The 13808-nt window shown below is 62.1% G+C and overlaps 1 protein-coding gene across 3 annotated transcripts in view; it reads right to left on the bottom strand.

Annotated features, from left to right (window-relative positions):
* Positions 1 to 4033: 4033 nt before the first annotated feature.
* Positions 4034 to 13808, bottom strand: part of RAB11FIP3 (RAB11 family interacting protein 3) — a 77014-nt gene continuing 67239 nt past the window's right edge. For all 3 annotated transcript variants that reach the window (XM_032845884.1, XM_032845885.1, XM_032845886.1), the window contains 8 exons: positions 13334 to 13427; positions 12413 to 12516; positions 8511 to 8651; positions 6390 to 6471; positions 5473 to 5610; positions 5111 to 5266; positions 4794 to 4934; positions 4034 to 4714 (listed from right to left, as the gene is read on the bottom strand). In XM_032845884.1, the coding sequence (XP_032701775.1) occupies positions 4601 to 4714; positions 4794 to 4934; positions 5111 to 5266; positions 5473 to 5610; positions 6390 to 6471; positions 8511 to 8651; positions 12413 to 12516; positions 13334 to 13427 (970 nt within the window). In that variant the 3' untranslated portion in view covers positions 4034 to 4600. The remainder of the gene's footprint in view (positions 4715 to 4793; positions 4935 to 5110; positions 5267 to 5472; positions 5611 to 6389; positions 6472 to 8510; positions 8652 to 12412; positions 12517 to 13333; positions 13428 to 13808) is intronic.

Here is a 13808-nt window from a genome sequence, read left to right as displayed (position 1 = left end):
CCTGGGCAGCTTGAGGTCGCTCACAACCAGCACTCACGGAACCGGAGGCCCCGCGCAGCCTGCATGTTTGGGAGACAGCCAGACCTGCAGCGAGGCGGCTCGTCGGATGCTAGCGCAGCGCGGGGAGGCTGTAGGGCGGGAAGACGGGACGCTGAGGGCAGAGCCCGGAGGATTCGGGCGCTCGGGGGCACTGGTCGTGAGAGAGACACGGAAGCAAGGCATGTCTGCTAAGAGGGATTCAGGGAGAGTGGTAGTGCCTCCAGATTGGGCCGAATTTTCCAAGTGGAAAATTGGGTCATGTTTGTTCTAAGTGCCCAGAAAGTCAGCTGACCTCAGTAGGACCTACAGGGACAGGGCTCAGTGCTCCCAGGCAACCCCCTCTCACTCCTCAGTAGCTGCAGCAGGAGCGGAGTTGCTTCCTGAGCCCTCTAAGCAGCAAGCTTCTGGGGACAGAGCTGTACAGTGTCTTGGCCTGCCCCTAGCTTCCTCACCTCAATGGTGAAAGGTAGCCTCTGACCTTGTGTGGCTGTGGAATCACATGAGTGGACAGAGTCAAGGGCAATCACCTGGTGGGGGGGCCTCAGTAACCACAGCTCCCCCCCACCTACCATGGACACTGGCTGGAGTGGCTGTTGGACTGGTGGTCCTCAGCCCCTAACCTCCTAAGGAGAACAGCTGAAACTGAGGGGAGATCCCTGCCCACTCACTGCAGGTTTCAGAGTCACGGTCTAGGGGGGGTGGGGTGGGGGGGTGGGAGGGGTGTAGGAGCATTGCCTTCCCCGGGGAGGGGCCAAGGCCTCTTGTTGGAGAGGCGGGGAGAAAGCCCAGTCATCCCAACAGGGGTCAGGAGCAGTCTTCCGGACTGGAGTTGCTCAGTTGCTCCGTGTTGGAGAGGAGCCTCCTGAACAAGGGTTGGGAACAGTGTCTGTTGACATTGGTGGGAGGCAATGGTTCAAGCATCCCTGTGCCTATGGAGTTCTCCGTTTTGGGACCCAAATGGCCCAATCATAGACTGGAGATTCTAGTGGGACTGGGGCTCAGGGACCCTCAGGGGTGGGACGTACATGCTGGAGGCAAGGTGTGCCAAATGCAGGACACCCTGTGCTGAGACACACAACCCGTGTTCTGGCCAGTTTTAAGGAATGACTCATCATTGCCTGCTTTGTGAACCACCCCTTGGCCCCTGTGCCTGGCTTAAATAGGAGAACAGATCCCCGTATAAGGAAAAAAGTAAGGGCCCTTCCCAGGGCTACCACCTCCAGGTCTCTGAACTGCCAGCAGGTGGAAGGGCGGGTGCTGGGGCATCCTTCCTTCAGCATGGCTGGGTTGGGGCAGGGCCAAGGCAGGGCATGGGCAGTGCTCAAGGGACAGCTGGAGGGACCAGACAGCCATGCCCCCACCTACCAGATGTCATCTTCCTTGCTTTGTGCTCCTCCATCATGCAGGACTGACCGACTTGGAGGGTTCAAGCAGTCCTCAACAGACCTGAGCTGGGGGGCTTGGGGCCAGGTCACTTCAGGGTTAGGGTGGAGGGTCCCCACATGGAAGGGGCGCACTTGGGTCTGGGGGGGCCCTTCCTGGCTGGCAGTGGGCACTGCTGTTTCCATTTACGGTGGGTTTCCAAGTGTTCTCCAGCCCGACCCTGTCCCAGTGGATAACAATCTCCCCATCAGGCTGGGGACCCTGGGAGGGCCAGGGCAGGGATCTCAGAACTGGCTGCTGGGGGGGCCAGACCATGGATAGGCCCCCACATGTTTAAGAGCATAAATGAAACACCTGATGGAGCCAGGCCCCCTCCCCACCTGCAGCTTCTCCTAGGCAGGGGTGGGCCCTGCAGTCTCCAGACAGACAGGTAGGTGGAGGGCAGGTATCACCCAGTGCGCCCAGGCTGGGGACAAGTGTGTCCTGGACCCTCCCTGACCCGAACTTGCCACCGCAGCACTTGGGCACCCCAATGCTGAGCAGGCCCTCCCTCCAGCGGGAGTGTGTGGTTGAAGCCTGCACCCCAGGCCACAGCACAATGCCGTCCCTCCTGGGCCGTAAGTTCTGCTGGTCCCACCTGTGGGCAGCGGGGCCCAAGTCCCGCTAATGGGCTTGCTCATGAGCGCGCACTGGTCTGTCTAGGGAACTACCTGCTTGGAGCGCCAGTAGCACAGGACAGAGCCTGGAGCTTCACACACTCTCCAGACCCTGGGAAACTAGCGGGGAGGTGGCTGTGGGCAGGAAGTTGGCCTTGGGCATGTCCACACGCCTACAGCCCCCCAGGTTCACTCCTCACTGCAATCCCACACAGCATCCAGGACTCCCAGGCCTGACTTTGGCGGCCCCTGCTCACAAGCCACGCTGTGTCCACTCACCATTGGCATCAGGTTGTCGGCCCCATGGGCCAGCATACCTGGGCTCAAGCCCCTTCAGTGCCCTGCCGGATGGCTGAGGGTGGGGTCCTTGGCCTTCCCTGAGCCTCAGGTGGTCCATTTGTCTCTGACGTGCAGGCAGCTAGCTCCGTGCGAGGGAGGTTTTAGACGCATGGTTTGCTGCTTCGTGGACGCCTGGGCTGGGGAACTGAGTTTGGGAGCTTTGGCTAACTCCCACTTCGAATTACATTTGCTCACTTACCCACAGAATCTTCTCACTGCGTGCCCTTGACGACGGTGGTACCTGCGCTCTCCCCCAAGCCTGACCACCCAGACTGACCTTCCTCATCTTTGAGCCAATCCCTGTGTTGAGCCTGCGCCTTCAGTTTGGGTACCGTGCATGACGTCCTGGGGATATCATGAAGCCCCAGATCTGGGATGCAGCCCCTCGACCCAGCCTGCACTCGCTGTGTCCGCCATGAACACCCACGGCCCCAAAGGCCCCGTCACACGGTCTCACCTCAGGAGGGCCCCCTGGCTGAGCTCTGCTGGGGGTCCAGACTGGAGGTACAAGCCTGGGACCTGTGGGAGGCGTCAGCTTGAACAGAAGCTCTCCTACAGAGCTCACATGGTACAGAGCCCCCTGGATACCTTGGAGGGCCAGGCCAGGCCCAGGGCACCCCACCCAGCCCGCAGACCCCACGGAGGAAGAAACCGGTCTCTGCGTGTATAGACAGCTTTAATCTGCATCGAGACTGTCCTGGCCTTGCCCTTCAGCATCCAGGCCACCACGGCACTGCCTGAAGAGTCTTTCTCAAGGGGAAGGCAACAGGGTCACTGTGCATGTCGACGTCTGGGAGTCTGTGTGAAGCCTCTCGCAGCAGTCCCTGTTTACAGTTACGGGACCGCTGAGTGAGGAACAGAGACTGACCCACATCGGTGTCACCGGGGCAGGGCTGGGCATGGAAAGCAGAGTTCCAGTATTTATTATCATACATATATATATTTTATGTGTATACACAGATAGTTTTCTCTCTTGGAAGTATTAAAAAATTGATCAACCTTCAATCTATAAAAAATACCTACTCTACATGATAGAAAAATCTCTCCTCCAAGTTTACACTGATTTACACCCAAGGCTTTCCCCAAAATGTACAATACGAGGCAACGTCTTAAATCTTAGTGTAGAGGGTGGGCCACATGGAGGACGGAGGGACGCAGAGCAACACACACACGCACACAGACGCACGCACACACACACACATGCCCTCTCACGCACACGTGCACACAGCAGTGGCCCGTCTGTGTGCAGGCCCAGCAGCCCCCGTGGTGATGCGGTGCCTGGCAGTGGGGGCACAGAGCCAGGCAATGATTTCCTTAACGGAGCCCCCAGGCTGCTGGGAGGGCCCTGTTCTCCGTTCTTGATCATGTACTGGGAGAACCAGCAGAGCTTGGCCGCCTGCAAAACCCAGCTTGGGGAAGGACGGCCACTTCGACTTCCAACTCCCAGGGGAAACGTGCACTCTGTAGGAAACCGGGACTCCCCTGGGGCAGCGAGACCTGCCAGGGGAGGGGCTGCTCCAGGAAGCCGGGGAGGCCACCCCAACGGGGAGGCAGTTTCTCACCAGGACGCTGCCTGCACCTGGGGTCACAAAGGCCAGTGACACCCACCCTCCAGAGAGCATGCTACGCGTGGTGAGACTCTCAAGTCCTGATTTCAAAAGGGAGGCTCCTGCCCCAGCCTCCACGGGAGGGTCAGGCGCTGGACCGAAGTGATCCTTTGGATGGGAGCCGGCCCCGGGAAAGCTGGGACCCCCGCAGCTCCTAGCCAGACCCTGACGCGCACGCCTCGGCTGCCTGTACTCCCCATGCCACCGCGTCTATCGAGAGGGTCCTGGGGCTGCCGTGCCGTCGCGTGACGGCCTCTGAGCAGATCATGCAGAAGCACCCTGGTGGGGACACATCCTTCCTTCCTTCCCTGATGGGTAGGCAGCAGCGGGGTCTGCCACATGGGAGGGAGCTCCCAGAAGGGCTCACCTGAGCTGGAGACGTAGTCTCCGCGTCTCTGCAGAGAGCAGCCCAGCCCCACCCTCTCCTGTGTGGGCCCCAGCCCCGGGCTCCCGTTCCTTCTCCTTCTGCAGACCCGTCACTGCGCCCCCAGCCACTGGTCTCAGGCGCGGGCGTGCCGTGGCCATCTCCTGAGTGTGGGTGGGGTCCTGGGCCCACCAGGCCGGGCCTTCCTGCCTCTATTTGACCTCCAGGATGGATGGGTTGGTCTCCATGATGGCCACGATGATCCGGTCAATGTAATCCTGCAGCCGGAAGTTGATCTCCTCCTGCTTCTGAATCGCGTCCATGAGCTGCGGGAAGAGCAGTGTCAGCGCCAGCCTGGTGCGCAGGCCCGGCACACGTGGGTGGCCGGGCCTGGCCAGGCCTTACCTCATCTCGGGAGACGGAGCTGATCTCCGCAGCCAGGGACTCCGAGAAGGACGTGGAGAAGAGGTTCTTGGCGCCCTGGATGCTCAGGTTGATGATCTGCCCATTGAGCTCGTCATTCTGCTCCTTCAGGTTACGGTTATCCTGGGTGGGGGAGCACGCGGGAGCCTCACTCCTGCGGCCGGGACCCCACTGGTGGCTGAACCGGCACAGGGACCGGCCAGAGGGGCTTCCGGCTCAGCGCCCCAGCCCCCCGCGTGACCCCGCCCCGTGCTGGGCCCGGAAGTTTCCGTGGCGCTCCAGGGGCCTGTCTGCCGCACCTGCTTCAGCCGGCGGACCTCCTGCTCCAGCTCGCTCTCGCGGGTGCGGCTGTTGTACTCCTGCAGGCCCACGCTGCTGCCGCGGCCCCTCCGCTGCTCGGCCTCCAGCTTGAAGAGCTGCAGGTGCTCCAGCTGCTTCCGCAGGTCCTCGATCAGCTGCGGGCAAGCGCGGGTGAGCCGGGTTCCAGGCACCGAGGCAGCAAGTGCCAGCCCTCGGCGTCCTGACCTCTGGCTGCATCCAGCGCCATCCCCAAGCAGGAGGACGATGCCGCGCTTCCCAAACCCCTCCCGCCCAGCAGCCCTGCCCGGCACGACCCGGTTACCGGCCTCGGGTCTCCGGACACAGAGGGTGCCAGGCTCACCTCCTGGGTTGCCTCCTTGTCCCTCTGGAACTGGTGCCTCTCGTGACTCAGCCTGTCCCCCAGCTTCCTCCTGTTCTCCTGCTCGTCACTGAGCCGCAGGGACAGCTCTTCGATCTCATCCAGCAACTTCTGCTTCTCCTGTGGCGGGAGGATGCCCGCTGCGGTGTGCCCGCCGGCTGCCCCGTTTGCACAGCTCTCCTGGGCGCGCTCAGCCCCTTGGGCTCCGTCATAAAGGCGGCCCCTAAGCCACCCCATCATGACCAAGGTGCACACACCTCTGGGGGCACGCTGACCCCGAGCACCACGCGCACGGGTGGGCCCGGAGAGCTCCTGGTGCGCGTGGCTGCAAGGGCCACAGGGACGGTTTCCAAGGGAGGCGGGGCAGGAGGGACCGAGGCAAGAGCAGGACCACAGCGGCTCTGCAGGAAGTGCTCACAGGAGCCAGAGCCCATGTGGTCTTGGACGTCCTCAGGGTTCACAGCTTCCCAGGGGACCTTGGCAAGGAGGGGAGGAAGGGGGCAGAGGCCTCTTGAGGGAACACCCGCAGGACCAGGCACGGGGGGTCTAGCTGAAGTTGGCCCTGAATTCAACCACACGTCCATCTCAGCGGAACCTCTGAACACAAGGACCCATGTCTGTGGGGACGCTGGGACGTCAGGCAGGGACCAACAACCTCCAACAAAGTGATGGCCAGACCCAAGCTGTCCTTGTCCCCATCCCCGGGGCCCGTGGGCCCAGGGCCATCAGCATGCTCTCTGGAGTGGTCCCACCCTGCGCTGGCTGTGCGGCCGTCCTACTCTAAGAACCCGTCAGTGGCAGAGGGCGGAGGAGCGCCCTGACGCTAGCTGGACCGATAGCGTGCCCACCTGTCACGGGGCTGGGCCCCACACGCTCAGCGCTCCCAGCTGACCGCTCACCTCCTCCAGGCGCTCAATGTTGGCCTTCAGACAGGGCGTGCAGGACCTCAGCTCCCCATTCTCCTCGTCCAGCTGCTGCAGCCTGAGACACAAGAACAAGGCTGGGACCTCATGCCCAGGAAATGTGCCTCCCTGAGGCAAGGGAGGCCCCCTGTCCTGACAGCCACCCCGCGAGTCACCCAGGGACCCACAGAGGCTCCCCAGGAGGCCCCAGACCTCACTCAAGTACTCTAGGCCCCAACTTTTCGTTAAGCTAGGACGGTCATTAAATATACTTTGGGTCTAGGAACACTTGTGGGTTTACACAAAAGCTGCAGACACAGTGCAGGGTCCCTGTGGGCTCAGGCCCCCTTCCGGCAGGCCACGTGCTCATTGCTGTGGTGGCTCTGCCGCCCACACAGCCACACTGGGATACACTAGTCCCCAAACCACCCACTTCACTTGATTTCCCACCGGTGCCCCTTCCTGCCCTGGGGTCCATCCTGGGGCCACACTGCACTCTGTCGCCGCGTCTCCTTGGGCCCCTCTGGTCTGTGGCGGTCTGTAGGACCTCCTTGGCTCTTTGTGAGCTGGTCATTCTGGGCAGTTCTCGTCCCATATTTGCTCCGATGCCCCCACACTGGGTTTGTCTGGTGTTTCTGGGACGAGACGGGTCACAGAGGCGAGGTGCCCTTGTCACCGATCAGGTGCCCGAGTCCACGTGACTCGCCGCGGGCCTGGATCACCTGGTGAAGGTGTGTTTCCAGGTGTCTCTTCCCGCGGGTTCCCTGTCCCCTGGAAGCCCGTCACTGGGCCCGGCCCCCGCCCCAGGGGAGGGAGGACTCTGCTCCAGCCCTGGGGGGCATTTCCCCGCATCACTGGGAATCCCTCTGTGAGGAAGGCTCGTGTCTGCTCCCCACGTCTTCACCAGGGCTCACGTCGAGTGGGGCTCCGGGTTATGGTCCGGTAGTAGTATTAGTGTGTTACTCAAAGTGGTCCAGCTTTGACCTCTGGGAGCCCTCGTCAGCTGCCCCAACACCGTGTGCAGATCCATGCTTCTCTGAGCACCTCCCTACTTTCTGACACAATGAGAAGCTCCGCTGGCCTCACTCCCAACCCAGCCACAGACTTAGTCCCCTTTCCAAGGAGCCTCTTCTCTGCTCCACAGTCCTGTCCATCGTGTCGCCTTCCGTGGCCGTCTGCACTGCGCACGTTCTTCTTGGGCACCACACTAGACTGGGGTCACACCAGAAAGGCCCTTTGTGCTGGGCTGACCTCAGGGTGCTGACCCCTCCCACCACCCACCCCCAGGTAACTGCAGGAGGCTGACGGGATCCAGCCACACAGAGCAGGCAGCAGGTCTGCTCAGAAGCAGTGACATGGAGTCCCGCCCAGTCCCCTAAGGGCTTCGCGACACCTGGTACACCTCGATCCCCACGAGCTGCTGCCCTGCTCAGAACCCCAGGGGAGAGGCTACCCGCACACACAGACGCGGAACACACAGCCACGCTGTGCTGAGGCCCAGGAAAGAAGGTCCCCCAGCTGCCCGGGCCTGGCTGTGTCTGCGGCGAGGAGGCCTCGCGTCCGACGGCTGGTGCCGCTCGGGGTGCAGCCCCTCCCGCAGCCCACCGGGAGGCCCGCTCTCGGAAGGGCCTCACAGGAGCTCCTCTTCCACCCAGTCGGCCGCACCCCCAGCCGAAGCGCTGGAGAGGACCACAGGCCACAAGCCCTGGGGTCCTCTGAGTTCTCAAAGTGGCTCTGGCTCAGCGACCAAAGCCCCTCACGGCCCTCGGGGAGGCCCCTTCAACCACTCCTGGCTGGGAGCCGTGTAGGACCGTCCCACGACAGGAGGAAGCCCCGCATGGGGGGCCCGACCTGCGTGGGGGCGGCTGGCGGTCTCGCGCTCTCCCTGCGTGCTCCCCGCGGGGCGTGCTCCCCCCGTTTCTCTGGACTCTTGGAGGCTCCCACCTCCAGATAAGCAGAAGGGGACCCCGCCAGCCTCAAAAAGGACGGGGGACAGACTCCACGGGACACCGGGTAGGGTCTGTCCGCGAATTCTGAGCCTGAGCGCGGTTCACAGCGTTCCTCGCGTGGCTCCTCCCCGGCCTCCGCAGTCCGCTCCCTCCCCGGCCGGCGGCCCACCTGGCCTGCAGGCTCTCCACCTCGATGCTCCGCTCCCGCTCCATCTTGCACAGGAGCTCCCGGTGCCGCCGGGCCTCCTCCAGCGCCACCTCGCAGGCTCGAAGCTCCTGCTCCTTCAGCTGCTCCTCGAGGGCATTGGCTCTGCGAAGGCGAAGGTAGGTAAGAGGCCTTCTGCTCCCTCACCAGGGCCCCCGCAGGTCTGGCCAAGGGCAGTTCTGAAGCAGAGGACGCGCCCGCCGAGACAGCCTCTGCTTCCCACACGGGCACCCAGGGCCTCAGAACCAGAGTCTCCGTCGCTTTGGGCAGCGCATCCCCCATCCCAGCGTGCGGGCAGGAGCCTCCCCAGTGGTGCAAGCCCACCAGGTGCTACCAGGTCCCGGGAGGACCCTGCACTGACCCTGCGGGCCGCACGCCCAGGTCACCCATGGCAGAGGCAAGGGGATGTGTCAGCGAGAACATGAGGCCAAAGGGAATGTTCTTGCGGGGGCCCTGACCCTGGTGCCTACCAGACCCCCACAGGCAGCCGCAGGACACAGGGACTGACCACCCAAAGAGAAGGGCTCCAGGCCCTGCCCAGAGCGCCCACACCTCCAAACTGTCCATGCACACAGGGCTTCTCCACCTCTTTCTGGTGCCTCACACCAAGAGTGAACAGACTCCATGGGAAAGGTGTCGACACAAAAGCGGCCGAAACCATCAGAGAGAAGACACCTCACGCAGGAGAAAGCCCTATAATTCACACCTCAGGGTGTGTGACCTGCCCCACAGGGAACGGGAGCAGAACATCTGAAGTCAAAAAAAATTCAGTAAGAGAGTGGTGCCTGGGGGGCTCAGTTGTCGGGTGTTTGCCTTCAAGTCAGGTCATGACCCCAGGGTCCTGGGATCGAGCCCCGCATCGGGCTCCCTGCTCATTGGAGAGTCTGCTTCTCCCTCTCCCGCTCCCCCCTGCTTGTGTTCCCCCTCTCGCTGTCTCTGTGTCAGATCAGTAAGTAAAATCTTTGGGAGAAAAAAGATCTGCAAAGTGGAGAAAAGAGACAGAAGCAAGCACACATTTAAATAAATAAATAAGGAAATTCAGAGTGTTGAAAGAGAAGACCAAGGATATTACATTTTTCCAAAGAGGAAAATGGGGGCGCCTGGGTGGCTCAGTCAGTTAAGCTGCTGCCTTCGGCTCAGGTCGGGATCTCAGGCTCTTGGGCTCGAGCCCCGCATCGGGCTCTCTCCTTGGCGGGGAGCCTGCTTCTCCCTCTCTCTCCGCCTGCCCCTCTGCCTGCTTGTGATCTCTCTCTCTCTGACAAATAAATAAATAAAATCTATTTTTTTAAGATTTTATTTATTTATTGGACAGAGATCACAAGTAGGCAGAGAGGGGGAAGCAGGCTCCCCGCCAAAGAGAGAGCCCGATGCGGGGCTCCATCCCAGGACCCTGAGATCACGGTCTGAGCCGAAGGCAGAGGCTTCAACCCACTGAGCCACCCAGGCGCCCCAAATAAAATCTTTAAAAAAAGTAAAAATGAAAAGAGGAAAATCGGTGCCTGGGCAGCTCAGTGATTTCAGCACCAACCCTTGAGCTAAGCCCAGGTTGTGAGATCAAGCCCTAGGCTGGGCTCCACACTGGGTGTGGAACCTGCTTAAAAAGAGGGAAATGGCGGAATTAGAGAACAGGAAAGTAAAGAAAATGAGAAGAAACGTCCATAAGGTCTAACATTTGACGAACAGACGTTCAGACAGATAAGGAGATAGAACAAAACGTACAGAGAAATAATTCCAAAGATCCTCCTGAAGCTGAGGAGTATCTCGGAGATTTAAAGGTTGGAATCCTGTGCCATCACAGGAAACGGGGGGCCTTCTCAGCGCCCCAGGTGAGAGCCCAGACCCCACAGAGGGCACTGGCGCCCACCTGCCGATTTCCCGCTGTGGTAGCAGACGCACCCCACTCTCCACGGGCGGACACACTCCAGACACACGTGGCCTCGCCGAGCCGCACCCTCCCCCAGGCAACCGTCCGGGGACGCCCTCCGCAGACAACGAACAAGCAAGAAAAGAGGAAAACACGGGATCTAGAAAGCAAGAAGCCAAGCACGGGGGGCGCCTGGGGGCCCAGCTGATTAGGCGTCGGACTCTGGGTTGCGGCTCCGTCGTGAGCTCAGGGTGCTGGGATGGAGCCCCACGTCGGGCTCTGCAGTCGGTGAGGCGCCGCCTTGACGATTCTCTCTCGGCCGCACCCCTGCTCAGGCACACTCGGGCTCTCTCCCTCCCTCTAAAATCAGTCATCTTAAAACAACCAGATGAACAAACCGCAAGCATGAGAACCGTGTGGGGCCGCTGGGACGCCGGTAGAAGGCAGCAGCCACGCAGCAGGCCAGAGACACCGTGAACATGAGGAACCCTCAAGAAGCAGCAGAAACATGTTGATTTTAGGAGAACGCAGGAAACAGCCCAAGAAACACCCACAGGCTTGGACACGGCAGGCTGTTGGGCAAAGGCCGTGGACTCTCCACTCCATACGCGGGTAACTGGTAGGGCCGTCAGACCAGACGGAGCCTCACCAGGCAGCTGGAGAAAGAGGAGTGCTGGCCCAGCCAGGTTTCCCTGGACACGGACAGGCAGGGGGACAAACATCCCCGGAGCCCCTCCGCGAGCACGCTGGGCCCGCCCTCAGCTGGGCAGCAGGACCACGCGGGCCGGCCCCGCTGGGGGAGCCTGGGCCGGGTGCAGGGTCCAGCCCAGGCTCTTGGCTGCACAGAGGACCTGATACAACTGTGCTCGTGGCATGCGGGGGGCGCCTGCAGGACCGACCCACTCTAACTCCCAGCCTCCCAAGAGCAGACTGCCCGCCCAACACCAGAGCGAGGTCAGGGAGTGCGTGCCATCCAGGATGGAGCATCACGGCAGGAGTCGAGTGAGTGCACGGGGCCTGTGACCAGCCCTGCTGCCCGGGTCAGGGGCAAGCCTGCGGAGGCTGCGAGGGGAAGGGCCCTTGCCCGAAGTCCCGGAGTGCAGCACTGATCCTGCTTCACGCCCCTGGGGCCTCCCCACTCTCAGTCCGCGTCCCCGCACACCCAGCTGCCTGCGCACACAGCCCAGAGAGCTGCGGCTCCCGAGCCAAGCCCCTACGCCGCCCGGAAACGTGCTGCCTTCAGCTGGGCATATGCGGCACAAGCCATCCGGGACACAGACGGCCGCCGGGGGGGCGGGGCAGGTCATGCCTCTCCCTCAGAGATGTCAGCACTGCCCTCCGCAGCACGGGGCCCGACTGGGCCAGGCTGTGCATCCCGTCACCCAGCAGCTGCCACTCTACTTCCACCTCTGCTGCAAGGGCTTGCGTGCTTCCAGGGCTGGGCCCACGCCCAGGGGCAGGGGGCTCTGGAGGCCCCGCCCTCACAGTCCCCACCTGCTGGCTCCAACAGCGGGCACGATGGCCCACAGAACACAGTAGAGGGAAAGGAGAGGATGCCCATGCCTCAAACACAGCCATCGGCATGGAGCAACAAGTCCGTCTCCAGGCATGTCGGAGTCACGATGGGTTCTCAGGATCAGGGACAAGAGCTGAGGCCCCCATCAGAGGGTCCCAGTCCCCTCTCCCCAGGCGGCCTCTGCCACCTCAGAGGCTGGCCTCTACCACGTGCTCGGTGCGGGTGGTGTGGCTGCCGGCCTCACAGGGCCTGAGAGCTGAGGAGGCGCCTCCCCTTGCTCTTTCCTCTGCGGCCTGATGAGATGCAGGGGAACGTGCTGACTTGGAGGTGTCCCGTGCTGGCTCCCAGCAGCCACTGGAGGGACAGCTCCAGATGGGAGCCACACCTGTGGCAACGGAGACCCTGCTCTGGGAGGTGCAGAGGGCTGCGAGGGCCAGGCTCTCACACAGACAAGTGACCACGATCACAGAGACCCTCCTGCCTCACCTGTGCACAAGCTGGAGGTTCTCCTGCCTCAGCCGGCTGTGTTGCTCCCCGTTGGCAGCAGTGTCCTTCTCCAGCTCCGACACCCGCTTCTCCAGAAAGACAACCTTGGGAGTGACACAGTGGCCTCAGAGTCCAGAGGCAAGAGAGCCTGCATTCCCAGCCCACTGTTTAGAAGGCAGTGTCCACTAGGCTAGAGCTGGGTCCACCTTGTTCATGGAGGAGGTGGGCACGGGGGTGGGGTGGGAACAGAAGGTGAGCACGGGGTGGGGAACGGGAGGGGGTGAGCACAGGGGGGATGGGAGGAGGTGAGCACGGGGGGGATGGGAGGAGGTGAGCACGGGGTGGGGAACGGGAGGGGGTGAGCACGGGGGGGGGTGGGGGGGGGGGGAGAAGGGGGGGGGGATGGGAGGAGGTGAGCACGGGGGGGATGGGAGGAGGTAGGGGTGTACTCCCACCCCTTCTCATCTCCTGCTGAGCAGGCCCTCGAGAAACTTGGGGTTGCTTCCACAGCAAAGCCGCCCTGCCCCAAGGAACCCAGCCCACACGGCCTCTCTGGGAACTGCCACAGTAGTCTGGCTCTGTGATCACCACCCTGAAACCCTAAGAGCCTGCCTCCACGGGCCAGGTGAAGGGCGTCTCTGAGCGTCAGTGCGCCCAGATGGGCCCACAGACAAATACAGGCAACATCTGACCTCTCAGCTCCCTCTCCACACACAGCAGGAAATATTCCCTTCCACCCCTGCCACCGGACAATGCCAGGACTGGCAGAGGATCTAATCACCCCCGATGGCACCACCACTGCCCCTCAGCCAAGCCCGCACCCCATGTGGCCTGCACCCTGATGCGGCAGCCCCCCAAGCGCCCTGAGACCTGGTTGTTCTCAGTAGGGGCCCTCCCTCCAGCCTGCACCCCGAGGCCCACCTTATCCGCAATGTCCTCCTCCATGCACTCCACTGGGTCCGGGGCTGGGTCCTGCAGGGTGTCCATGGTCAGGGCTGCTGACTGGTGCAGGTTCCTGAAGAGAAGAAACAAGAGGCCAGTCCAGAGAATGACCTCCAGCAGAGCGGCCAGAGGCGCGATCACGAGTTCTGGGAACATGGGGGTTTCCAGGCCCATCTGAGAACCAGAACCCACAGCACGGGCCCAGGTCTCTGCCAGCAGGGTCCCGGCAGGACGCTGCTGCCCAAGGGGCAGAACGAGTCCCTGCTGCTCTCTGGAACCCGACCTCTCGGCCTCCCTCCCTGGCAGCAAATGGGTGAAGGTACTTTGTCCTCAGTAATAAAACACGACTTCGTTCCCCTGTGATAGGAAATCATCTCCTCTTCTGCCACGGGCCCGTGCAACATTACTTCAGGATCCTGACTTCCAGATGCAGCGCCACCCACACGTGCAAACC

The sequence above is a fragment of the Lontra canadensis genome, unplaced genomic scaffold (genome assembly GCF_010015895.1).
Source record: "Lontra canadensis isolate GAN:19392208 unplaced genomic scaffold, GSC_riverotter_1.0 scaffold171, whole genome shotgun sequence".
NCBI lineage: Eukaryota > Metazoa > Chordata > Mammalia > Carnivora > Mustelidae > Lontra > Lontra canadensis.
The sequence above is the reverse complement of the archived record's forward strand: the minus strand, read 5'-3'. Positions and strand labels throughout refer to the sequence as shown.